Genomic DNA, 27982 nt, shown 5'->3' on the forward strand with positions numbered 1-27982 from the left:
CGTTATGTTTGGAGAAAGGAAAACACTGCATTCCAGCATAAGACCCTTATCCCATCTGTGAAACATGGTGGTGGTAGTATCATGGTTTGGGCCTGTTTTGCTGCATCTGGGCCAGGATGGCTTGCCATCATTGATGGAACAATGAATTCTGAATTATACCAGCGAATTCTAAAGGAAAATGTCAGGACATCTGTCCATGAACTGAATCTCAAGAGAAGGTGGCTCATGCAGCAAGACAACGACCCTAAGCACACAAATCGTTCTACCAAAGAATGGTTAAAGAAGAATAAAGTTAATGTTTTGGAATGGCCAAGTCAAAGTCCTGACCTTAATCCAATGGAAATGTTGTAGAAGGACCTGAAGCGAGCAGTTCATGTGAGGAAACCCAACAACACCCCAGAGTTGAAGCTGTTCTGTACAGAGGAACGGGCTAAAATTCCTCCAAGCCGGTGTGCAGGACTGATCAACAGTTACCGCAAACGTTTAGTTGCAGTTATTGCTGCACAAGGGGGTCACACCAGATACTGAAAGTAAAGGTTCACATACTTTTGCCACTCACAGATATATAATATTGGATCATTTTCCTCAATAAATAAATGACCAAGTATAATATTTTTGTCTAATTTGTTTAACTGGGTTCTCTTTATCTACTTTTAGGACTTGTGTGAAAATGTGATGATGTTTTAGGTCATATTTATGCAGAAATATAGAAAATTCTAAAGGGTTCACAAACTTTCAAGCACCACTGTATATAGAGACAAACAACCATTCACACTCACGGTCAATTTAGAGCCACCAATTAGCCTAACCTGCATGTCTTTGGACTGTGGAGGAAACCGGAGCACCCGGAGGAAACCCATACAGACATGAGGAGAACATGCAAACTCAACACAGAAAGGGCTTGAACCCAGAACCTTATTATTTATAATAATAATATTATTATTGATGGGCGGCACGGTGGTGTAGTGGTTAGCGCTGTCGCCTCACAGCAAGAAGGTCCTGGGTTCGAGCCCCGGGGCCGGTGAGGGCTTTTCTGTGCGGAGTCTGCATGTTCTCCCCGTGTCCGTGTGGGTTTCCTCCGGGTGCTCTGGTTTCCTCCACAGTCCAAAGACATGCAGGTTAGGTTAACTGGTGACTCTAAATTGAGCGTAGGTGTGAATGTGAGTGTGAATGGTTGTCTGTGTCTATGTGTCAGCCCTGTGATGACCTGGCGACTTGTCCAGGGTGTACCCCGCCTTTCGCCCGTAGTCAGCTGGGATAGGCTCCAGCTTGCCTGCGACCCTGTAGAAGGATAAAGCGGCTACAGATAATGAGATGAGATGCTTCGCTGACTCCAATAAGAGAGGGATCCTGTTGGTGCGTATTCCTTTAGATCACACTTCTCTCACTTCCTCAAATTCCACTGTAGGCGCAGGCTGAAACCTGTCCTCACTAGACTGGAACCTGGATCCGCCCATGCTTTCATTCTACCTGCTGAAGGAACACGCCTATATATCTGCTCAGGAACAAAGTTCATATCATCTGTCGGTTGCGTTGGCGTTCCCTCCCTGACAGCGACGGGAAATTTCACTAATGCTGAACTGACGCGTTTTTGCGCACTCTGTTCGGATTCGTCGCGTTTTGTTTGTAGTTTATTTTTGTTTCTACATTTCGCTCTCGGTGCGCTTCCTGAGCCGGACGGCTTCGCTATGACGAGCCTGATGTCTGAAAATGTTTTATTCACGGCTCTGCAGCCAAACAACACCACCGTGAGCTCGTACGCCGTCCCACCGGAGACTCAGCTCCCGCACGGCGGCACGCACATGGACGAAGCAGCGCGAGCCAGGCGCGTCCAGCAGCAGGTGGCCGAGAGACTCGCCACCCTGCCCCGGCGGAACATCACCTCCACCTCCGCCTCCTCCACCTCGGCGCAGTACGCCACCGCCTCTTCCGCGCAGTACCCGAGCTCAGGTGTGTCACCGTCTACCTGCTCCCAGCCCTGAAACGCCCTTTCTTTCCCCACTCTTATTCAGTATTCTCTCTGTGTATTGCCTATCATAAACCAAATTCCTCTCAATTTACCTGCTTCCTAGCCAACATTCACTTCTCATTTCTGTACACTGTTCTTTGGACGCTTCTTATTTACCAGTAGTCTAATTTTGCTAACTGACATACCGTGTATGTATCCTATTCTGTAATTCTCAATAAGTGACATAACCAAAAGCCACAGCCCCAGTTTCTCGAAGTGAAACTCTCTGCAGTGCTGCCTGGGACAGAATGAACGTGGAGATATTCAGCTTTTTTTTTTTTTTTCCAGCTCATCCGGATGTCTGAGACACACAGGAAAAACCCCAAACGTATTTCTAAACCACTGGGCCTGATACAGACTATACTTTTGCATGGAAACAGTGTTTTTTTTTTTTTTCCTGGGAAATACTCCACTCTTATTTCTCATCCGGGACATTGAGAACCAAAACCGTGGCATCAATCTCTATACATCACTCGTGAGGAAATCAATAAGTGTAAAGTTTTGATACATTTGGGTACTTTTTGTTTGTAAATGTGTCTATATAATTAAAAAAAACCCATCAGACATGGCCTGGAAGATATAAAGTTTATAAAAATATCGCATTTCCTTCTGAAATATACATGGCAGATCTGAGTGACATATTTCCCAATAGCGTCACTCAGATGACGTCACTTCCAGTGTCTTCTTGCTCACCAGACAGCGTTGTCAAAATGGCGAACCAGTTCAAGAAGATAAGCTGAACAGGGGCGTAGCTTGGATTTTTCCAAGACAGGGAGTCACGCACAGCCTGAGTGCATTAGAACTGAGTACCAGAAACAGCACACTAAAACTTAGCTTCGAAGCCACAAAATGCAACTTTGATGGAAAAAAATATATATAATAAATTGCTTATGTATCTTCACGTCAAAAGGAGGAAAGTTTCGTTTGTTTTGACGTGGCGAATTATTAACACAAGAGGAAATACTCGTAATTCGCAACTAAAAAGACTGTAGCTACACTGGCAGCTTGACCATGTGATCATGTTGTGCTTGCCCAAACCACAGGAAGTCCGTACAAGGTTACAGAAACCCTGATGAGGCCGAGGTGACAATCTAGTTTTTTTTTTTTTTTTTAATGTTAGAAAAATTACAGTGGGCACTTTTCTAATATTCTTATGCGGCTATTGAAAAAATGTATGGTCCGACAAAGGGGGGGGGGGGGGTCACGGGCACCCCAGGACCACCCCCGGACCCCCCCCCCAGCTACGCCCCTGCTTAATATCTTCACACAACCATGTAATATCCTCTGTGTACCATAAAGTATACACGTAGCTATAGAATAATCCATTTAATCTAACAGGATTTCAGCTTATTGTATTGTGAGGTTTATTTTCTCTGATTATCTTTTTTCTTGCTGTACTACTAACATCTTAATCATTAAATGCGCTGTGTTAATTCATGAATATCCTACCTGTGCATTATATGTGCTGTTGTATTATCCTTGATTTGTACAACTATACCGTACATGCCCTTATGATTACTTTTGGCTATATGACCTCTATTTCATAGTAGCCTTGTGTGTAAAATTTGGAGTTACCCCATGGAAACACCAATAGCCTCATCAAGTAGAAGTGGTTTAAATTTGCTCGGGCATCTGTAATTGGGGGGGGGGTGCATTTCCCAAGCTCTAATTATGTGACACAAGTTTGAAAAATGTAACGAGTCATGGAATCCACGGACACATGTCGGCCGAAACGAATCCGAGAAAATCGCAAAAGAAGCATTAATTAATTAATTAATGCTGCTTTTGCGATTTTCTCGGATTCGTTTCGGCCGACATGTGTCCGTGGATTCCATGACTCGTCACACATGGCACTGGACTCAAAATAAATGGCTTGCACTGATATGAAACAACTCATTTGGAAGCTACTTTTGATATCTGACCGTGGAAAATAAGGATAATTTTGATGGGTTTTATGGTTGAGTTCTATTTGTATGACAATGGCAAATGTTTTTTATTCAAACTACAAATTTATAAATATATTTTATATTGAACTGAAGGCTTTAAAAAAAAAAACTAGGCACTTACATGAATGCCAACTTCGTGCCTGCCTGCTAAAAACACACCCACAGAGCCACACCATGAGAGAGAGAGAGCGCATTAATGTTGAACAGGTTGAAACAGGCATGGTTCATATGTAGCCTTTGGTACAAAAGTGAATGAAAGCTCTCACTGTGATTGGGTTACTTTTCTTTGTCAGCTCTCAAAGGACCCAAATCACACAAAATGAAAGCTTGACAAAGTGCTTAGTAAAATAAACTCTTGGCGTCTAACAAATCAGACCTCAGCGTTATCTTTTATTTAGATTCTTTTTTTTTTTTTATTTTAAGAATGAATTGTGCAGTGAATATTAAATGCTAATGCAATCTTAGGTGAAGGGTAAGCAGTATATTAAAACTGCATAACATTTTGGCAGGCAAAATACTGCTGTGAGTTATTATATGTGCATTTTCAACAGGTATCACTAACAGTATTTCAAGATTGCAACCATTAAAGCAGACACAATACTGACAATGTATGTAGAATTAGCCTACATGGTTAATGTCATATGAGCAACACATCTGACGTGGAATTTTTTGTTTTTGCTTTTATTTGAGGACAGTGTAATTATTATTCTAGGTTTTTGTTCAGGCTTAGCAAGTATAAGAGAGTGGCTGCCATGAAGTAGTACAAGCTTCAAGAGCTTAGGTTGAGCCTTGACAAGTTCAAACAGCCTCACATTTCTGGGCCCTTATCCAAAATCAAGAGACTCATATTTTAAATAGGAAAATGCTTTTGTTTCAAAGGTAGCATGGTCTCATAAGTGAAATGCCAAGTGTATTTTTCAGGTGAGAGAGACGTTATTTTATTTAGCTGGGCTTTTGCAGGTCAAAATTGATGTATAAAAATTCCCAGAGAAACACTGTGGTTTAAGATGAAATATGTATTTGTCTTTATGTGCAAATCTACAGTATGTACTTTCAAACATATGAAAAGTAGGGTGTGGCAGGGTGTGTGTGTGTGTGTTGTATCTGTGTGTGTTGGGCAGGCGTAGAAGGAGTGTTTCATAGCTATCAGACTGGTTTTCTGCCCCTTCTCCCCTTGCCTGGGGTTTGTCAACCTGTTATTAACAACCTCGCCTTTACCTCGCCCTACAGAAAGCATTTATTCTCACACTTGCAAAAACACACACCGTGGCTGATAAGGTGATTTAATCTTGATTTGTTTGACCCATGTCAAAGAGTCTAAACAGCCTGAATAGGCATTAAGTACTTTTTTTTTCCTCTCACAGGACATGTGGCAATATACTAACTGTATTACTGACAACACTGTAACACTATTCATTTTCTAATCCACTAAGTTTACTGCTTGTAGATAGACGATGCAGTGCCTACAGCTGGTGTACACCATAAAATCAACTCTTATTCTACCTATTGAAAGTGTTTTAGACCTAGGCTTGATGTGACCATAAAGAACAAATAAAACTGCAGTGAGTTTTTACCTCCACTAACTTTGTTGGAGGAGGTTGTGTTTTCGCCTGTTTGTTTGTTTGTTTGTTTCCAGCATAACCCAAAATGTAGTGAATGGATTTTGGTGAAATTCTGAGGAAAGATGGGCCTTGGGCCAAGGAACAAGTGACCAGATTTTGGTGCAAATCCAAATACGTGGCTTGACGGTGGTATGCACGTTATTGAGTGCCTTTCTAGTTTGTAATAGTACAAGCCTGTAAGACATATTGTTAAAAAGGCCTTAGTTGGTTCTGTAGTGGTTCTTGTAGGGTTTTTGTTATTGTTGTTGGTTGTTTGTTTGTTTGTTTGTTTGTTTGTTTGTTTGTTTACAAATTCCTGTTTGTTTTCTTTATTGTAGTGGTTCTATGCAAGGTAATATTTTTCATCCCAGCTATTTGAAATGGTCACTTTGACTTATCTTCCTGATTCTTCTGGTCTTCAGGACAAACACTGATTTTGTGTCGCATGCATATATTTCATGGAAGCCAAATGAAGCACTTCGTCCCTTCTTAGAGTCCAAGATTATTTCTTAGAGTTCATGGTGTTTAGCATGTGAAAATGTGCAATGGATTCTGTATGAATAAATGGTTGTGCTAAGCACTTTACCAAATCACATTTAATGTGATTTGAGAACTGACAAAGGGAAGTGACTTAGTCACAAGGTGATGAGAACTTTAACCACAGCCATTCTCATACTGGAGCAAGCAGGACACATCCAACTGACTTTTTTTAATTAATTAATTAATTAATTAATTAATTAATTAATTGGGGCGGCACAGTGGTGTAGTGGTTAGCGCTGTTGCCTCACAGCAAGAAGGTCCGGGTTCGAGCCCCGTGGCCGACGAGGGCCTTTCTGTGTGGAGTTTGCATGTTCCCCCCGTGTCCGCGTGGGTTTCCTCCGGGTGCTCCGGTTTCCCCCACAGTCCAAAGACATGCAGGTTAGGTTAACTGGTGACTCTAAATTGACCGTAGGTGTGAATGTGAGTGTGAATGGTTGTCTGTGTCTATGTGTCAGCCCTGTGATGACCTGGCGACTTGTCCAGGGTGTACCCCGCCTTTCGCCCGTAGTCAGCTGGGATAGGCTGCAGCTTGCCTGCGACCTTGTAGAACAGGATAAAGCGACTAGAGACAATGAGATTAATTAATTAATTGGGGGGTTTAAGGTTTTTACAATGAGATGCTAATTTGCCAACAGCAGACAACTGGTTTCTTAAAGGCATCAGTAATAATAATAAATCTCTCTGAATCTCTCTCCATGTTAGATTACAGTAGTTCTGCTACACTGATGAAGCTCCAGACCTACAATCCTGGTTTCACCTCCAGGTCCCATATGTACGCCACCACCAGACCAGTAATGGTGAGAATTCCACGTTGTTCTATTGTTTTCTTCATTTTAGCTTTATCTATGATGTATTTTCAAGCACCTGTTCTGCGCTTATGCAAAGTGGAATAAGGCACACAAAGGGGTGAGTGTAGGTCTGCAGGAGTTAACAGGAGTAGAGGAGTGATAGTGTGTAGTCTGCATGTGGTATTTCACAAGTTCTCTTGAAGCAATCTTACACACTTGTGTTCCCTTGAATGAGTCATTTAATATGCATGTAAGTAATGTTACATCTGTAATTGTAAAATTGTCATGCAACTGTCAGACTTCAATCTCAGTCTAATGTGTTTTAGTTTTTTTTAAATATATATTTTTTGCTGGGGCGGCACGGTGGTGTAGTGGTTAGCGCTGTCGCCTCACAGCAAGAAGGTCCTGGGTTTGAGCCCCGGGGCCGACGAGGGCCTTTCTGTGCGGAGTTTGCATGTTCTCCCCGTGTCCACGTGGGTTTCCTCCGGGTGCTCCGGTTTCCCCCACAGTCCAAAGACATGCAGGTTAGGTTAACTGGTGACTCTAAATTGACCGTAGGTGTGAATGTGAGTGTGAATGGTTGTCTGTGTCTATGTGTCAGCCCTGTGATGACCTGGCGACTTGTCCAGGGTGTACCCCGCCTTTCGCCCGTAGTCAGCTGGGATAGGCTCCAGCTTGCCTGCGACCCTGTAGAAGGATAAAGCGGCTAGAGATAGTGTGATGTGATATATTTTTTGCCCTTGATAACATTTTTACCATATATGACTGTTATGGTTCTCACTTTTGATCTCCACCAGGCTCACCGTGCATCTCAGCACTCCTCCACCAGTGGCTACTCGTCTCGCTCAGCCATGGATTTTGGCACAAGATCTCAGATGAGTCGAGGGGTTGCAGGAGGATTGGTGTATGACCATGATGACACGGGTGTCATGGCAGGGGGTGGCTACCAAGACAGGCAATCTCAGCAGTATCAGAGGAGCTCAACGATGCACGCCATGACCCATGGTGTTCATGACACAGACGCCACATCAGTACATTCACTACGCCTGCATTCCTTGCCTCAGCAGCAGGTTGCCACTTGGGTGGCACGAAATGGCAGTGATGGAAGCCTGGGATCAGACCAGGATCCCACATATAAAATCAACAATGGTTACACAGCCACATGTTCATACCCATTCTCTGTCACAGCCAATGAGTTCAACTCTGGAACCAGGCAGACTTCAATGACTCTGCCGAGCATAAGACGTCCCCTCAGCGGAACCATGGGCCACAACGGAGGCATTGGAGTTAACATGGATGAGGAGGCCTATGTACGTCAAACTTTCAAAGGCCCTGCACAGCGCACCATCAGCAGGACTCGTCAAAATCGCTGCTCCATGTCAGCGGGGAGTATGCAGGGAAGCTGCAGTGCAGGGGGCTTTGTCATCGGTGGAAACGGCTCCCAGGGTACCCTGACTATGGTAAAGCAAGGAAGGATGTCTCGTGCTCCCTCCGTAAGGAGTATGATCAGTGTGGGCAAAGGCAGAGATGTGTATGATGGCATGGAAATGACGGGCAGCATGGGCAATCTGAGCGGGTGAGACACACACACACCAAACTTCAAGCTCTGTTCAATTTTGCCAATGATTGAATGGTTTTAGAAATATGCTTTTTATTTAAGGTTTTCATTCTATTTGTACTCAGTCAGTCTAAAACAGTCACTCAAGTAAAAATGGTTGTTTTCTTACTTTGTACAGCAATACAATGCAGTTCACCAAGGAAATTATGGAAAGTTAATTATGGCAAGTTGAAAGTATGATTCATGACATGCTAGTCACCTATGTTATTGAGTAAAAGGGCCTTTTTTCTGAACATGTGCATGCATGAAAGATCTTTACTTTCCACAGAACTGTGAAAAGTAAAGATCTTCTTATACATGCACGTGCTCAGAAGAAGGCCCTTTTATCCAGTAACATACTGTAGGTGACTAGCATGTCCTGGAAGAAAAAAAAAAGTACTGGGCAGTGCTCTGGATCCAGTAATGCACACTATTCGAAGAACAGGGCTGTTGGTTTCAGGACTGTCTCTTGGACTGAATGGTTGCAGTCCTCAACCTGCTTTTCACTACAAGGAGGCAAACCAACAGGCACAGCTAACCATTTAGGACAACAGGCCAATTCAAGGAAGAAGCTGCCATGGAATTCCATCCACTTTCCTGGACATGTGCACTGTCTTGGCTGTGTGCCCACTGCATCATTATGCAAGTGTATTGAGGTTTTTCACCTGACGTCACAGGGTCACGTGACGCCCCGGTGTCCGCCATTTTGAAGGTCAAGCTAGCTAATGTCAACATCATAGCAGCTGGTATGTTACTGTAGCAATGTTTATGTTCAGTCATTTGGATGACTGTTAAAACCTTTCAGTCTCAAGTTTTTCCTTTACTGGATTTACTAGTTTACTGAGCTAGCGCGCTCGGGCAGGCTGGGAGCTAGTGCGCTCGGGCAGGCTGGGAGCTAGCGTGCTCGGGCAGGCTGGGAGCTTGCCCGAGCGCGCTAGCTCCCAGCTTGCCCGAGCGCGCTAGCTCAGTAAACTAGTAAATACAGTAAAGGAAAAACTTGAGACTGAAAGGTTTTAACAGTCATCCAAATGACTGAACGTAAACATTGCTACAGTAACATACTAGCTACGATGTTGTTGACATTAGCTAGTGCTAACAGCTAGCTGCTAGTACACTGCTACAACACAGACACCGACCCTAATAATACAGTTCTTGGTCATTGCCTGGTAACAGCAAATTTATAACGGGCCATGTCTCAACAGACTAAGAAGTTATTTCAATGACATTTAATAACATTTTGTTTATCCTGAGGACCGAAAGTAAATGAAAATGTGAACAAACCTTAGCTGTAATAAGATGGCGACCACCGGCTCCAGGGATGACCCGCTGATGTAGGCATGTTACCCAGCCTGACACAAAATATTTGTAGGCATCCAAACTCTTATACGCTTTCAGATCAATACCTGTGTATGGCGATGGGTTTTTAACGACATAGGTATACAGATCATGTGGGCCGAAGTCAGGTAAAGACGAGGGCTTCGTGTACTTCCGTACGTCAGTGAACAATCCTGGTGGAAGCAGGTAAACGTCGTTCTCTAAGCCTGCTAACCTCAATTTTTGCAAATACCTCTCCCTCTGCTCGCCCTGTAAATGCCCTACGTCGCTGGATAGTGAAGGTGTTTTCTGCATCTCGCTCCTTTTTCTTTTATGTTTTTCGTTTGTCGCCTTCCTCGCGTTCAAACTGATTCGAGCCGTGACGTCCAAAATGGCAGCCTCACATGACTTGGTCACGTGGGTGAAAAACCTCAATTGCTCTCAGTGAGATGAACCATTAAGTCAGCCCACCTGAAGTGTTTGTGTACAAGTTGGAGAGTGGCATCTGTCCTCTTGCCATCCTGGTGATTTGATATATTTTACTGTCACTACATTATCCAAATGATAATGTAGTGACAAATCTACACGTGACAGTGACTCAGAACCAATAACCAGAATCTGATGGCAGTTAGACTGCTCTCAGTTCTTGCTGGTTTATGTCTTCTGCTCTCACAATGGGATTCCACACACCTCCTGTGCCTCTATGGCAACACAATGGCCCCAGTCAGTGAGAAAGGAATCAGTGGTGATTGTCTCTCTCACTGCTCCAAAGTAGACTCCTTTAGTGGTAAGACATGGCCTCACGTCTCCAGCACGTTAGAGCCATTATGCAGATGGTGCATGTGAGGTCCACCATGTATCGAATGAGAAGAAAAAGGGAACAGTGGCTGGATGACAACAGAAATTATATCAAATACTACATCATACTGTCATTTTGTGACTTTGGTGATGAGCCAAGTGTTTCTCGGTGTCCCTGGCAGCTAGGAGGAGTGAAATAGAATTCAGAAACAAAATAAATCAAAAGTATCAGTGTGATTTTCTGCTACTCAAAATATAATGTACTTACATGCTTCAGTGAGCACAAACACCTTACATAAGATAGGTACAGCTTCCTCTTACACAAATCCAGGAAAATGAATAAAATAAAGTCTCAAAAGATAATATTAAATGGAAACTCCTAAGAAAAAAAGAAGACTGTCTCTTTTTTAGTGGATATGGACAAAAAAACAATGATGAAATGGCCCTTGTTTACATATCCGGTACTGTACAAATTCACTTTCACCTCACCTAGCTGGTCTCTGTGTGTCTTTGATGTCACTCTGTATGTGTGTGTGCGTGTGTGTGTGTGTGTAGAGTCAGACTGCCGAGAGGCACACCCAAACCAGTCCAACCGATTCTCAAATGATACACCCAAAGAAAAACATACTTTCTACTATGTCACACGCATACTCAGACATATGCACAAATGAACATGTGTGCGCACACACACACACACACACACACAGTAAAATATAGAGGAAAAATATTCTCTACCTTATTTCATAGTTTAAGATGATTTTTAAAAAGATGAAGGCTGATTGTTGCTTGTAAATGTTACAAAAATTAATCTTTCTCTATGTACGTCACACAGATTGGGTGCTCTGGACCTCCACACTGCCGTGAGTTACCTTGAATCAGATGACAAAGACGAACAGGCACTTGGAGCTGCTTACATCCAGCATGAGTGCTACAACCACAAAGAGTCCAAGAAACAAGTAAGAGCTGGTGAATTTTACAACCAGCCTAATGAAGTAGTAAGAGGAATATAATATGTCGAATAAACATTTCTTTGTCTCTGTCAGGTAAACCAGCTGAAAGGCATACCCCCGCTCATTCAGTTGTTTAACAGTGAGAGTCAGAAGGTGCAACAGTTTGCCACTGGAGCAGCCAGGAACCTCATCTATGAGAACATGGAAAACAAACTGGCTCTCATTGAATCTGGCGGAATTCCTAAACTCCTACATGCCCTAAAAGAACAAGATGACGAAATCCAAAAGAACATCACTGGTAAGTACTTCTTATATTAGGGATTAATCTGCACTGTAACGCATAATAATTCTCATATATTGCTCACTCCTAGACTATGAATTACCTGCAATATCACTGATCTTAAACATACATTTAACACATATTTAGTCTTTAATCTTATGAGAGAAACTGAATGTGGTTGGATTTGAGAAATGAACATTTGAGATAGCTTATCTTGGATCATAAAACTAGGGTAAAAAAAAATCAATCAGCTAATCTGTGAACCTGTGTTTAACTGTTTGCCATGGTGTACTGCTATCACAAAGTTGGCCTTGGGCAGCATTGGTAAAGGCTGGGCCTTACTGTGGGTGCGGTGAGGTAGACACAGTGATAACGGCAATACAACTTTAAAATCATACCTCACATAATAGTGCATTGTAATAAACTGCAGTCATTTTTTTTTACACCTTTCATTTTATACATGCATGAAGTGGCAACACCCTTGAATCATATTTGTTACTTTTATGACTAAGGCCCGGGGCGGCACGGTGGTGTAGTGGTTAGCGCTGTCGCCTCACAGCAAGAAGGTCCTGGGTTCGAGCCCCGGGGCCGGCGAGGGCCTTTCTGTGTGGAGTTTGCATGTTCTCCCCGTGTCCGCGTGGGTTTCCTCCGGGTGCTCCGGTTTCCCCCACAGTCCAAAGACATGCAGGTTAGGTTAACTGGTGACTCTAAATTGACCGTAGGTGTGAGTGTGAATGGTTGTCTATGTGTCAGCCCTGTGATGACCTGGCGACTTGTCCAGGGTGTACCCCGCCTTTCACCCGTAGTCAGCTGGGATAGGCTCCAGCTTGCCTGCGACCCTGTAGAAGGATAAAGTGGCTAGAGATAATGAGATGAGATGACTAAGGCCATGTACACACGTAGCCGGATATTTTTAAAACCGAACATTTCCCCCCCCCCCCCCCCCCCCTCTGTTTATAAAAATGTTTTATCCACACCACCTCGTCTTCGAAAAAAATCCCTTCCACACATAACCGAACATCTGCGTTTTCAATCACATTCATAAGCATTCCAAACCTGTAGATGCCATTATTTCCCCAAATCCTACCCCCTAATCACATCAGCAGTAGTTGGGCTTCTAAAATTAAACATGTAAATAGCACCTGCACAATAATTAACGCTTTCAAGGCACTACTCCGATCCATTACTCTTTGTCCATGCTTAATCTGGCTTCTGCAGTAAACAAAGGGCGCACGTTTGACGTCAGGGCAGATTTGTTGTCATTTTTTTGGCGCAGATTGTGACGTTCTAAAACGCAAAACTCCGGTTATCTCTGTCTACACGAAAAGGCATACACGGCGTTTTCAAAAATCTTCACTTTGCCCGGAGTTTTTTTAAATATTCGTTTTTGATGTGTTTTCATGTGGATGACAGGCCAAAACGTAGAAAAATATCTTCGATTTAGCAGATACCCGGCTACGTGTGGACGGGGTCTCAGAGTGTGGTGCTTGAAGTTTGTTGTTGTTGTTGTTGTTGTTATTTTTATGGAATAAATCCGTGTGTGTGTGTGTGTGTGTGTGTGTGTGTGTGTGTGTTTTCTGGGGCGTTGGCTGTAGACTTCTAGTGAAAGGGTGACTGTTGAGCAGCATTGTCTTGACTTGTTTGTGTGAATCCAAGCAGGCCCATGAGTCAGGCACTTGTTATCCTTGGTACTGTATGAAATAAGATCCACATTTTGCTGTGGTCCTTCTTACAAATAGTTAAATTTCTTCAGATGAACTGCTTCTGTGCACTGTGCACATGACTGCCTCATCTCTTTTTTTTTTTCTCGACAAAGTAATTATGGTCAAAGGTCTTCGCAAACAACTCAGTAGAATAACCAGAAAGGACAGGGCCATTTTCAGCTGCATTAGATAGCTGCATATGTTTCTGAAAGGCTTCGAATTAAACCTCTGTGTAATCCAAAATCCCTCTTATATGTTCATGGAACAGAAAAATTTCAGCTTTGTTACAGTTTTTTTTTTTAAATAGCAAAGTTTATACAGAAACCTTAGACAAGCTTTGATCTCTACCATTACAGGTAATTATGTGCTATAAAGTGAATACCTCAGTTTTGTGAACACAGGGTTGCATATTACAGTATTTGTTTGGTTTTAGTTGACTTTTTCTGTTTGCACTCATTAACTTAAGGTGATGCATTACTATCCCTAACATGTTTACTCTCCCTCTCTCTTTCTCTAGGAATTCTGTGGAATCTCTCCTCTAAAGACACCCTAAAAGAGAAGTTGGCAAAGGAGATACTTCCACAGCTGACTGAAGAAATACTGATGCCTCTCTCAGGCACTGGAGGAAGAGACATAATTGACCACAATGAATCGGAGGCAGACATCTTCTTCAGTACTACTGGATGCCTCAGGTGCATCCACACCCATTGCATATGCAAAACAATCTTTAACCCTGTAGTCTTATAAAACTACAAGTCTAAAAAAAATTTTTTTCTTCTTTTAGACTTATAAAATTGCAAGTAATTACACTTAATTGCAATATGTACCAAGGCACTATTCTCACCCTGTCTGATTTTCCTGTCTGTGTTATTTTCATACCGGTAGCAACTGCAAAAGATGCACATGCCTTCTCACTAACTGTCCTGTCCTATTTCAGGAACCTAAGTTCCATCAGCAAACCGACCCGTCAGCAGATGAGGATGACTCATGGACTAGTTGAGTCCCTGGTGTACTACATTCAAAAATCAGTGAATGATAGCAGAGTAGAGGACAAGGTCAGCTCAGAGTAGAGCACAAGCATTATTATGTCCTACCTGTTTCTTCCACTTGCATTCCAAAAAATGTTTTATGTGTTTATTTTGATGTAAAGACATTATATTAATGGACACACATTGTGTGGCAGGGAGTGGAGAATGCTATGTGTGTGCTGAGGAACTTGTCCTTTCAGCTGTACGAGGAGCTTCCCCCCTCAGTCATGACGCGCTTGGATGGCCCCGATCGAAATCAGGCTTCCGCTCGAGGCGAGCCTATTGGCTGCTTCACACATCAGAGCAGGAAAGCAAAAGGCGTAAGGGACATTTCCAAATTTCCCCTTAGAGATCAGTGAAATACATTGATTTGTAAAGTACATTTGATAATTGATTTGTCTCCATTTTATACTCTCCTGGATATGGAAGACTTCATAAAATTCTCTTTTACAAAGTTTGATTATTAATTTCTATTTCCAGTTTGTGTGTGTGTGTGTGTGTGTGTGTGTGCTATAGACATCACCATGTTGCAATATGTAACTCGATCACGTGCATTTTGGTGAATTTTTTCACAACTTACTGTCTTTCCTGACACTCAGAGCCAGAATCAGGACCTGTCTACCTTTACGGAGGTGGCCAAGGTGCCTAAGGGATGTGAGTGGTTGTGGCATCCTCAGATAGTAAAGGTGTATCGTGATGTCCTTATACGCTGTGAAACAAATATTACCACACGAGAGGCTGCAGCTGGAGCTCTGCAGAACATTACTGCCGGAGATAAAAGGGTAAGACAGAAACCTACATATTGTCATTTCAGGGATTTGAGAACAATTTCACAGAGCTGAAAATGGAGTTCCATATAAACACAGAATTATATGGAATTGTGACCAATTTTCTCAAGACTTAATATAAAGATCCTTAAAGAAATGTGTTGCCACAGAATATACAACTGTGTAAATGGAAATTAATCTTCAGCAGGTGGGCATTTCAAAATTAGCTTCTCATGACAGATTCTGTTTCAGCTTGTATTTTTCCATGACAGCTTATAGTTTTGCTATTTCTATTAAGGGTCATGGCAAATATATAATTGACATCCTAAATGTCGGGCAGCACAGTGGTGTAGTGGTTAGCGCCGTCGCCTCACAGCAAGAAGGTCCGGGTTCGAGCCCCGTGGCCGGCGAGGGCCTTTCTGTGCGGAGTTTGCATGTTCTCCCCGTGTCTGCGTGGGTTTCCTCCGGGTGCTCCGGTTTCCCCCACAGTCCAAAGACATGCAGGTTAGGTTAAGTGGTGACTCTAAATTGACCGTAGGTGTGAATGTGAGTGTGAATGGTTGTCTGTGTCTATGTGTCAGCCCTGTGATGACCTGGCGACTTGTCCAGGGTGTACCCCGCCTTTCGCCCGTAGTCAGCTGGGATAGGCTCCAGCTTGCCTGCGACCCTGTAGAACAGGATAAAGCGGCTAGAGATAATGAGATGAGATCCTAAATGTTTGTTTGTCATTCTTCACTTACCATATTGCATGTGAGCTTCTTTAGTAATTTCACCAATCACTAAAATAGACCAACAAAATTGGTCCATTATTGTATTTTAAACATTCTTTGTTAATAACTTTGCAGATTTAGGTTGTGTTTTCATGTAACAGTAATTTTGTAGTATGTATCTTATAACCACTTACGCTATAACACCTGACCCCTCAAGCATTTTTGGTTTGGTTCTGTAGAAAGTGTACATCAGATCAAATCAGCAGCTAAACAAAACATGAGGACCATTTAAAAAAAAAAAAAAAAGTCATTCATGCAGAAACACAACAACTATTACCAATAAGATTTTCTTGGAATAATATTGTGTGTATTAATATGGTGAAATATTTACTACAAAATGCTTAGTTGTTTTGTTGTTAGCATTATTAAGCATTACTGGCAGCTTATATAATTCAGACATGCTCTCCTCTTAGTGGCCATCCATACTGAGTCGTGTTGCATTAGAACAGGGAAATGTTTTGCCTACGGTTCTGGATCACCTCACGACATCCAGTGATCTAGAACTGCGTACTCTCACTGGCTTGCTCAGGAACCTGTCCCGTCATGCCAAGGACAAAAACAGTCTGGGTAAGTACAGGTCTCTTTTTTTTTTTTTTAATAATCTCATGAGAAATAGAAACAGTCTGTTATTGAATTGGTGAAGTTTAGTGTTTTTCATTCATAAAAGAGCCCTTTTTCAATATTTGTCCAATTTTAGCCCCTAAGGTGGTGCCAAACTTAGTGTCACTGCTGCCAGCAGATGGCCATCCCCAGCTCCCTTCCCCTGATGTGGTTATAAACATCTGTGGTGCACTTAACAACCTTGTAAGTTGTAGTGAGGTGGCTGCACGAGACATATCCTTCTTTGATGGACTGGCCAAGCTTTCAGGCATCAGGAGCTCTCACGATAACAGGTACGAGGCCCTCAGTGACATGTAACGGAGAGTATCTGCTACTGTGTACTGAGAACAGCATGTCTGAAAGTCGTCCATATTTGAGACATTCTTGAATCATTCAATTCACATCACCTTTTTTGAAATAATGTGTCTTTTTCATTTCAGTGCGCTCAAAAGCAAGCAAGCCAAAGCAGCAGCTACAGTGATGTCCAACATGTTCCAATATAAAAAACTACACAAAGATTACAAAAAGGTAATCAAAAAATGCATATATTAGTCATTCATTTTTAACCCAAATACAGACTTGAATATGCCATTTTTTAGGGCCACCTTGGGTTGTACCTGGTATTTTTACTAGTATTTAAATTATTAGTGCAGTTTTGTTTGTTTGTTTGTTTGTTTGTTTCATTTCCACATTCTTGAATACTACTACTCAGGGCTTTACATTAATTTTTTGCTCACATGCCACTGTGGCTAGTGGTTTTCCCGAGTCACTAGCCATTCAGCCTTTTCACTAGCCACAATTTTGTTGCCAGGAAATCGCAGTTTTTTCTTCACCATGATACGTTAAAGTTCGGAAGATCTAGATTTAATTATGAATGGCAGCGTATAATGTATCTCTACAGTAGCACTCAAGTATTCAGTGCCATTAAGGTAGCTCCCTATATGAAATCATGCAACCAATTCAGACAAAAATATAAACAGAGTATTCTGTTTATTGAACTCAAATTCAAGCCCCTTACAATATGAAATATTGTATAATATGAAAAACAACATTCAGTACAACTGAACTGATTCTAATATTAAAAGTCCAATTCAAAACATTTATCATTGAAAAACATTTGATGTTTTGATATGCAAGTATTATGTGTATTATCAAGTATTATTATGTATATTATGTATTATCTATTAATAGTGTGTGTGTGTGTGTGTGTGTGTGAACATGTGTAGAGAGAGACATTAAATGTCCTCATTACATTCATCATCAGATGAGTCTGAATGGTCCATGAAAAATGGTCTTCGTGACCTGAGGCTTCCAGCAGGCCATAAGTTGATAGCTGGGGCGAGATCAACTTCTTTCCAATCGCGTGAACGTTTCTAAACAGCAGCTCCATCCTCTCCAGCTCAGCCAACTTCATAACAGCCAGGGACTTGAAAGCAATGCTGTCCTGTAGTGAACGAGCCGTCTTCGCCGGTTTTGATGTTATAGTACCGATGTGTGCATTTGACTTTTCATGGTCCTTTATAGTTTCGAGTTTAAAATTGCTGGTGCCTGTTTTTGCCAGACTTTCTACAGTCTTCGCAGTACATGGTATTTTCGGTTTTGCTATGAACTAGCCAATCTCGCCCGAACTTCCATTTGTCATTGAACTGTCTTATCTTCCTATTAGCGTCTTGTTCATCTCCATGGCCGTAGCCAGGTATGAGGCCCCCGAGGTCCGGACCTCAGTAATTTTTAAGAGCTGAAAATACATTTGTACGCTAAATATTAAACTGGATAAAAAAAATAAAGAATAACATTAAAATGTCTCCGTAAAAAGTGCATTGTTAATGATGTTAAGCGTTGATTCTGTCTTCTGTGTCTGTTTCGTGCGCGTGGCTCTGAGACCAAGAACACAAAAGCGAATGAGCGCGTGACTTGCGGGAGGAACGCAGTGCAGTAGACACAGTTTTTTTCATGGGAACCATCAGCGCACTTTCATGAAGCTGTTAAATTTACATTTTCGAAGCAGTGCAGTTGTAGCCTGCCTTGTTTGTGATTTTAAAAATCAATCATTCGATAAGCCAAAGCAATAGAGTGGAAAGTTTCAACTTATGTTTGCCTTGGATAACTTTGCCTAAAACATGGTGGTGTGTACTGATTTTTTTCCCAGAATTTTTTTTTCTGTGTGTAGGTGTAACAGATGCCAGATTGTTAATGTGTCTTAGTTCCATAGGCTACATGGTTAGGGGATCTTTTGTCCTCATTGCTCGGGCCAGATCACACCATTAAACAAGCTTCAATTATTCTTACTCTTGATTTTTTTTTTCAAAACTGACTATATTCAGTTCAAACACCATTAAAAGTAATTTCAGGAATAGATCTCTTGTGTGGCGTGTAATTCATCCCTCTCATTTAAATATGTCGAAAAATTTTCGGCGCGTGCTTTGCGCATCACGGACCTCGGTGATTTTAAAATACTGCTCCGGCCCTGCTCATCTCTGCCCCTTTTTTCCTGAGCAGCAGGGTTTGAAACTCCAGCTATATGCCGCCACATAGTGCGCTTGTCAGTCGTCAGCAACTTTGTTGCTTCGCTCATTAACCGCAGGTGACCGTATCATTGATTTTATCTGAGCCGTTAACGAATGTTCTAAACAATTCTAACATGTTGTCAGAATGTTTATGCAGGTGCTCATGGAAGTTGTAGGCGCGTAATATTACATTGCAATGCGTTTATTATATCAGATGCCTTCAGAGAAAACTACAATTAAAATATATTGTCATACCACAGAATAAACCACCCGCCAAAGTGGCTAGTGGGACTAAAGTCATTACCCACCAAAGCCGAATTTTACCCGCATTTGGCGGGTGGGCTGGTGCTAATATAATGCCCTGCTACTACTACTGTGAGCACTAGTACTACTGATATTTAAAGGTGCTGACTGCAAAGTTGAATTCTGGGCAAAATGTTCTATTTCTATTGCTGTTGGAGTTTCAAAATGTTTCGCTGCTGCACACACTGTGTACCCTATGTGTTAAAGGTCATAGGCAACAGTCGGAGGTGAAATGTAGAATATCAACTTTATTGTCTAGAAGAACGACCCAAAAAGCGCATTAAATCTTCCTGGTGTCTAATTTGCACCCAAAAATTTAATAAAATGCTTAAAATATACTGTTTTGCCCAATTTCCGAAGGTTTGTTTACATCTCACTTATGCGCACTTTCACTGCCAGGGGGCCGTCGTCGTGACGTCATTTAAGCCAAACAGACCGGGAGCAGCTCTGTGTTTACTTGCAAACCGAGCACACGTTTAGGAGGTTCATTTATTTAACCACTTTCTAAATATACTTTTTTTTGCTGGAGAGAAACATACAGGGCTAATTTTCAACACTTCAATAATAACATATACCAGGACATTTAATGGGGTTACCCACTGATGCGCACAGGGGCATACACACACAATCCCTATAATAGAACGTGGATTCGTTTCTCATCTCATCATCTCTAGCCGCTTTATCCTGTTCTACAGGGGCGCAGGCAAGCTGGAGCCTATCCCAGCTGACTATGGGCGAAAGGCGGGGTACACCCTGGACGAGTCGCCAGGTCATCACAGGGCTGACACATAGACACAGACAACCATTCACACTCACATTCACACCTACGGTCAATTTAGAGTCACCACTTAACCTAACCTGCATGTCTTTGGACTGTGGGGGAAACCGGAGCACCCGGAGGAAACCCACACGGACACGGGGAGAACATGCAAACTCCGCACAGAAAGGCCCTCGCCGGCCACTGGGCTCGAACCCGGACCTTCTTGCTGTGAGGCGACAGCGCTAACCACTACACCACCGTGCCGCCCGGATTCGTTTATATTGTTAATATAATTTATTACTAATATTAATACAAGCATTATACCATTTATAGCCTACTCTAAACATACACACAAACATTAATCATGTTAGTCAATAGCATGCTAGCATGTAGCCATTGCAAATCAACTTCAACTTAGTGGCCACTTTATTAGGAATACTTGTGTAAAAACATGCACAGACATGTACACTGAGCATGGCAGCCACTGTCATGTTAGCAGTCTAGCAGTTAGTATGTTAGCTGTGACTAATCAACTTCAACTTAATGGTCACATTATTACGAACACGTGTGTCTATATAAACATGCACATACATTTAGCATGCAAATGGCATGTGAACCATTAGCATGTTAGCATGCCCTCAGGTATCATTTTAGTGGCGACAAATTAACTTCAGCTTAGTGGCCACTTCATTAGAAACACTTGCGTTCGGCAGAGGTGAAAGTAAGCCAGTCCTGGCCGGTCCGGCGTACCACTAAAAGATTTGGACGTACCGGAAAGAAAAATATACTGTCTCTGAAAAAAAAATGCACTTTCATCATAACAACACACCTGCTAATGTCAATTTACCAAAAGCAACACGTTTTCCTCAATATACATTGCATATAACTCGTTCTGACCTGTCTCTGAATTATGTCTGAAGTGAATTCCTTCCATGTTTCACTCGATAGACAACGTGCGAGATGGTGCGCGTAGCCCACTGCTTAACCATCTTGCGCCAACGTGCGCAGCTGGTATCCAAAGTGTTTTAGTAGACAGAATGTCCAAAATGAAAAGTTAGTTTTCAACTGTTCAGCTAAAAAAAATGTAATTAAAACGATTGTGTTGTTGAAATGATGTTTGCAATTTATTTATAATCAAAAACTGATACAGGTGGATGAAAGAGTGATAGTGTGATTAAAAAAGTACTATACTAGTACTACTGAGTGATAAGAAGTCCTAGTGAATGCTTGATAAGTAGACAATAATAAATAATTAGGTGTATTTTTCGGCGCGCGCTGCACGCACGCACTATAGCTCAAAATAATATACCGGCAAGAAATAAAAGTTGCTTTCACCCCTGGCGTTCAGGGACACACACACACACACACACACACACACACACACACACAGACATTTATCATGTTAGTCAATAGCATGCTGTCAGGTAGCCATGACAAACTATCCCTTTTGTCTCATTTAAACAATGATTGTACAGGATCCCTCAGGATTCTTTACTTGAAAAATTGCAAGCAAAGGTAAAAATGTTTGCCTCCAATCTTCTCCTTTTTGCTTGAGCATTGCTGGTCCGTTTCTTCTTTGACTGCTTGCTTTTGTGCTCGAATTTTTTGGAACAGCGTCAGGTTTGAGCCTTCTCTGTCTAACGCTGACACCTAAACTCTCCAACAGATGGGGATTCTTCAAAAATGAATCCTCCTCGAAGTGATCGGAGCACAGAGCGGCGTATTTACCCGGCTGCCAACCCTCTCGCTTCACACGCACAATCCACTCTCTCTTCCTCTTCTCCTCTTTTGGAAACCGGTAAAAACTTCTTCCTGGACCGGTCCCGTTGTTACAGTTCACTGCACAACAATAAGGCATGGTTTTTTTTTTTTTTTTTGAAATTCCCAAACGCACGTCTGTAATCAAGCCGAATGGCAATATAAGTAAACGGAAGTGGACTCAACTCAAGCGATTTGTTTGGCTTAAATGATGTCACGGAAAAAGCCGACAGAAATTCGCCACGATCCGCGCTAACTTATTTTAATTATTACTTATTAATAATACTTCTTGGGACCAGAAGAAAATTACATAGGGTTTTTTAACATATAAAGTTTCAAATGTGCATAAAATTAAAACCGTTGCCTATGAGCTTTAATGTTTTACCGAGATAAAATGCATCCTGCGCTTTGCAATTTTGGAGATTGCCGAAGCAAGTGAGCAACAGTATCACATTACAATCATGGAGCATTTTTTACTTAATTTTAACCAAAACAAGTCGGCATGGGCAAACATGGCGGACTCGGCTCTCCCGCCAGCTGAAAGCCAGTGGAAAAGAAAAGGAAAGCCTGCCTAGTGAGTGCAACTGCAAGATAGAGCAAGGTTAGATGACATGTCATTTTTCTGAACAGATAACTAAATCATTTTGGCTAGCACTTAGCTATCTTAGCCTTAGAATGCATGGGCTCGACTCCACAGTAGCAAATATGGAATTATACACCTAACGTTTGATCTTACAGAGAAAGAAACGATAACACAAAAGCAGGAACAGAGAAAAGATATATTCTTCTTTTGTTACATGGATCTATTCACGAATGTCAACCACAAATTACATACCTGTGACTCAAAACTTGCCGAGGTCAGTGAAAAGTCACAATGCTTTCCGCGTGTCGCCATCTTGGTGTGATGCAGTTCCATAATTATGTAAATTAGTTCAAATTCCTCGTGTTTGGCTGTTTCCATAGGGCCATACTGTTTACCTAAAGAGGGAGGAAAATGGTCTCAAAATGGAGAAAAGCGACCCTCAGGACATCAGAATGATCACATCTCGTCCACATGATATTGTTCTTTGCGAGACATAGGAAAATGCCATGCACAGTAAAAAGATTTGAAAATCTCAGATGACTTTGCATTCAGCGCCTTTAATTACATTGCAAATTAAAGGAACTTTTGTTAAATTCATTTTACTTCAGAAAAGCACATTAATGAAATAACCTACAAGTGCCAATAAAGTAACTATAAATCATAAAAATACAACCAAGCTTGAAAAATATAAATAAATAAACAAAAAACAATAATCATGGTTAATCAAGTATTATAAAAACAACTGGCTTTTTTTTTTTTTGCTTGTTTGTTTGCTCAAGCATTATTCCAGAGTGAAATTTAAAAAAAAAAAATCAAACAGCTGAGCTACAACTAATTATCCGCATTAATAGCAGGCATGCCTCATCCGAGCTAAGTGCTTGAGATGGGCTGTAGTGCTTCAGGTATGGAATAGATAGCCAGTGAGTTTAGCATAAGACGAGCATAATATGATCTGGCCTTCTGGTCCTGGTAAGGATCCAGGCATCTTCTTTTGGAACAACCTGAAGCTTATTTAAAGAGCCTGCAGGGTTGGCAGCCAGAAATGTGTTGTAGTCGCCAATAATAGTAGCCAACCGGACTATGATCTGACATGTGGAATGAGAAAGTGCCTAGAAAGGTGTTAAACAAGTGTATACTTTAGATTCTTCAGTGTAGCTTTCTTGACACTTTTATACACTGTTGGAAAGTCTTTCAAAGAGCTTTATGAAGCAGTCACTTGTGATGCCTTTCCAACAGTGTTGAACTTTCCAGATGTACTGAACAATAGAATGCGGCTGATTAGCTGACTAAATTAAAAATAATTAGATATCCTTAAAAATCTTTATGATCATGGAAAACCTACATTTCCCTACTGTTACCATACAAACGATTGTTGGTATAATGGAAAACGCATTACTGAAACAATGCAGTAGTGAGCCTCTGGTTTCTGCAACAGAGAGCATAGTAAATATTGGTGGGTGTGGATTTCTAGCTGCAGTTCTAGAAGTACAGGAGAGCAGTACTCAGAAGTATACTGTAGTACCAACATTGCCCTGTTAGTAATACAGGGCCTCCAGAAAATTGCCAAAATGTAAATGTCTACCGGGAAAGCTCCGCCCTGAAACATTAACATACCTGATGAAAGACTGTGTGTCAGGGTTTACTAAACAACATATTTTAGACATGATCCCCACCCTGCCCTGTAGTCATTTTCCAATTTACAAAGACTGGTTTGGAACAGAATGTGCATGCTGCACGCATGCGCGCGCGCACGCACACACACACACACACACACACACACCAAAAGCACAGGGCTTGTGCAAATGTGGTTATGTTTTATCAAGTATAGGTAACTGTCAGGTCATTTCCTCAGGAGCATGTCCCAACACATCATAGAATGCCTCCATTTCAGAAACCTGCCTTTGTCAGTATCAGGCAAAAATCTCAAAACTGGGTAACTATGCAGGGACTAAGCAGGAATGAATTAGTAGTACTATATTAACATCTACGTTACCACAATGAATGTCTTAAAAATACTGGATAATAATAGTGGGCGGCACGGTGGTGTAGTGGTTAGCGCTGTCGCCTCACAGCAAGAAGGTCCGGGTTCGAGCCCCGTGGCCGGCGAAGGCCTTTCTGTGCGGAGTTTGCATGTTCTCCCCCGTGTCTGCATGGGTTTCCTCCGGGTGCTCCGGTTTCCCCCACAGTCCAAAGACATGCAGGTTAGGTTAACTGGTGACTCTAAATTGACCGTCGGTGTGAATGTGAGTGTGAATGGTTGTCTGTGTCTATGTGTCAGCCCTGTGATGACCTGGTGACTTGTCCAGGGTGTACCCCGCCTTTCGCCCGTAGTCAGCTGGGATAGGCTCCAGCTTGCCTGAGACCCCGTAGAAGGAAAAAGCGGCTAGAGATAATGAGATGAGATAATAATAGTTAAGCTTATTTTTTGGATATGGTTGCTTTATAGTTAAGATTTGTACAGTGATACTCTAGTTGTAACATCAAATAATCACTCCATTGGCTTTGCATTTACCTATGAGCCTTTTTCTTTTTTGTCTTTTTACAGAAAGGATTCCTGAAAGAGGATTTTTCAGAGTACATCATATAAAGAAAGACTGGACCTGTCTGGATGTAACTGTGTGTATATAAATAATAAATGGCAAGAAAAAAGAAAAATAACACATAGCTGAATATTTCAGCTGTGACATTTGGCTAGTGCAACACAACCTGCCCTAGAATACAGGAAGAGCACATCAGGAAATCAACAGTACAATTAAACAAAATATGCTGTTCATTATACTGGACTTGATTGATGGAGGATGCACCTTAATTAAATTCCTGTAGACTTCAATTTTTTTAATCATCAGGGATTTTTGGCCACTGTCTCTTCTGGACACTCTTAACAGTGTGCGGCAAGATTACTGACTGTTGTGTGTCTGTTTTCACAAAAAAAAGGCCATTGCCTTATCTTATCATATGGTAGTTCATGGGATTCTTTTATATTTCTGAACTGTAAATTGCTGTGACAGTTTTCCCCCTTAAACATCAGGACTGATATCTGGGGGAGATGGTTGTGGGATGTAACAAAAAATGTGAGCAGGATGCTTAATACTTTTAGACAGCACAAGTTCTAACTGTTGGGATTATCAGCATTGCCATATTGTTTTGTTAATGGATCTGTGTTGTTATATTGAGCCTATAAGTAAAAGGCTATTTCTCAATTCTTGCACTGCACATAATGATTAATACCATACACAATTTACTTTACATCTACTAACGGGCTTTTTGTAGAACAGTTAGGGTAGCCTCAGTTAAGCACTTCTGTCTAGTATTAAATTGACTCTGTGTGTCAGCCATTTAGAGAAAAGTTAAATGACAGGTGCAAAGATTCGGATATTTATTTTACCCTGCATCTCATTGAATTTCCAGATGTGAATGCACTGCTTGAAGCAATGACATTGAGACATAGCTACTAACTAGACTAAACTTACCAGAATATAAGTCCTGCTGTATTAAAAACTGAGTTTCGTAAAATTCCAGATGAATGTAAATCGTTGCTCATCGTTTCCAGTGCAAAGCAGCTCTTGATGCTTGAGTCAACATTATATATGAGTTTTTAACTTGGCAAGATAAGTATCTATAAATACATTTACCTAATATATTTATAACAATATTGTACAATTGTGGGCAAACTGGAAATGGCAGTGGTAGGTTAGTTGTTACGTATATTGTATCACAGACTAAAGAGGATAATGCATCATGTCAAATAACTGTAGCCTAAATACTCCAGCAACTTTCAGCAATAGTACCTTGCCTAGACATTTTCTAGGAAATTCTTTCATTTAAAAATATTTTTCTGTTATAAAACCTGAATGTTTGGGGTCTATTGTTTGGAGTTGGTGTGTATATTTAGGCCAAGTTTGCATTAGACCGTATCTGTCTCCTTTTCTTCGCGGATGCACTGTCCGTTTACATTAAACCGCCTGGAAACGCCGGGAAACGGGAATCCGCCAGCGTCCACGTATTCAATCCAGATCGTGTCTGGTCCGGTGCTGTGTAAACATTGAGAATACGCGGATACGCTGTGCTGAGCTCTAGCTGGCGTCGTCATTGGACAACGTCACTGTGACATCCACCTTCCTGATTCGCTGGCGTTGGTCATGTGACGCGACTGCTGAAAAACGGCACGGACTTCCGCCTTGTATCACCTTTCATTAAAGAGTATAAAAGTATGAAAATACTGCAAATACTGATGCAAATACTGCCCATTGTGTAGTTATGATTGTCTTTAGGCTTGCCATCCTTCCACTTGCAAGTGGTAAGTGATATGCACTGGGATCACACACACAGCGGCTCAGTCCCGAATCGTGGCTCGTGCACTTCACTCGCGCGCTCTGTGAGATGCGCAGGGCCGGAGTGCGCACCCTCCAGAGGGCACTCGCTGTTCAGGGCGGAGTGATTTGGAGCGCAGGATGCCTGCGGAGCCGAGCGTATCCGTGTATTGGTGTTGCTGTGTGCACGCGAATCGTGTATTGGTGTTGCTGTGTGCACACTAATCGTTTTAAAAACGTTAATCTGATGATCCGCTGATACGGTCTAATGTAAACTTGGCCTTAGATTGGTGTTCTATGAATCAACTCTATGCATTTTTAATACTTTTCTTAATTCTATATACTGTAATTATTATTTTTTTAATCTAAGGAATTCATATTAGTAAAAGGACTAGGGTGTGTTTAATTTGCCAAATTCTGTAGTGAGATTTATCAAGGTTATGCTGAATATATTGTACACTGCCTGTTTCGATAAAATTATTCAGTAATAGTTTTATTTCTGCTGTGTATGGTACAGTTCTCACTTTGTAAGCACATTCTTAGCTGTCATAGGTTTCCTTGTTGAATACAAATAAAATAATAATTGGATGGATTTTTCAGTGTACTGAAATTTTGTTCAATTTAATCCTTAAGGATCATTCTGTCTTTCTCTCTCCTTTCTCTTGCTTTTTCCTTGCCTTCCCACACCTCCTTATCTCTGTTGGGTGGGTGTAATAAGCCTCATGGCCTGGATCACTTTTCATATCTGCACTCTGCTCAGACATCAATATTCTGCCTTCTCGATTGTTTTGCCCTGTAAAAGCATAGTGCATGTGTTTTCTAAAACGAGGCAAATAGTTTTGATAATGTTGATGCTGAAATTGAATTTAGAAAACAGAGGTATGCAACAGAGTTGTAGTGTGAGGAGTACTGCTGTCTGTTGATATATTGCATTAATTGTCTATGCAGTCCTTTTCTGTCTTTCTCTCTATCCCCTCTGATTTACAGTTGCTGTCAGGTGTACTGGTTAAAGATGTACACAGTAAATTTAGGAGTAGACGTGATGATAAAAGTGATAAACCGGGCGGTACA

General features: G+C 41.6%; 1 protein-coding gene across 1 annotated transcript; it reads left to right on the forward strand.

Moving 5' to 3' along the window:
* Positions 1–1492: 1492 nt before the first annotated feature.
* pkp3a (plakophilin 3a) lies at positions 1493–27503 on the forward strand. The gene is made up of 13 exons (XM_060914904.1): positions 1493–1950; positions 6798–6892; positions 7681–8459; positions 11425–11548; positions 11636–11840; positions 14043–14217; positions 14463–14580; positions 14709–14873; positions 15153–15335; positions 16504–16657; positions 16788–16983; positions 17131–17218; positions 25147–27503. Exons 1-13 carry the CDS (start codon positions 1689–1691, stop codon positions 25186–25188), a joined length of 2586 nt encoding a protein of 861 aa, XP_060770887.1. The 5' UTR covers positions 1493–1688; the 3' UTR covers positions 25189–27503.
* The last annotated feature ends 479 nt before the right edge of the window (positions 27504–27982 follow it).

This window comes from Neoarius graeffei, chromosome 2 (assembly GCF_027579695.1).
Source record: "Neoarius graeffei isolate fNeoGra1 chromosome 2, fNeoGra1.pri, whole genome shotgun sequence".
Taxonomy (NCBI): domain Eukaryota; kingdom Metazoa; phylum Chordata; class Actinopteri; order Siluriformes; family Ariidae; genus Neoarius; species Neoarius graeffei.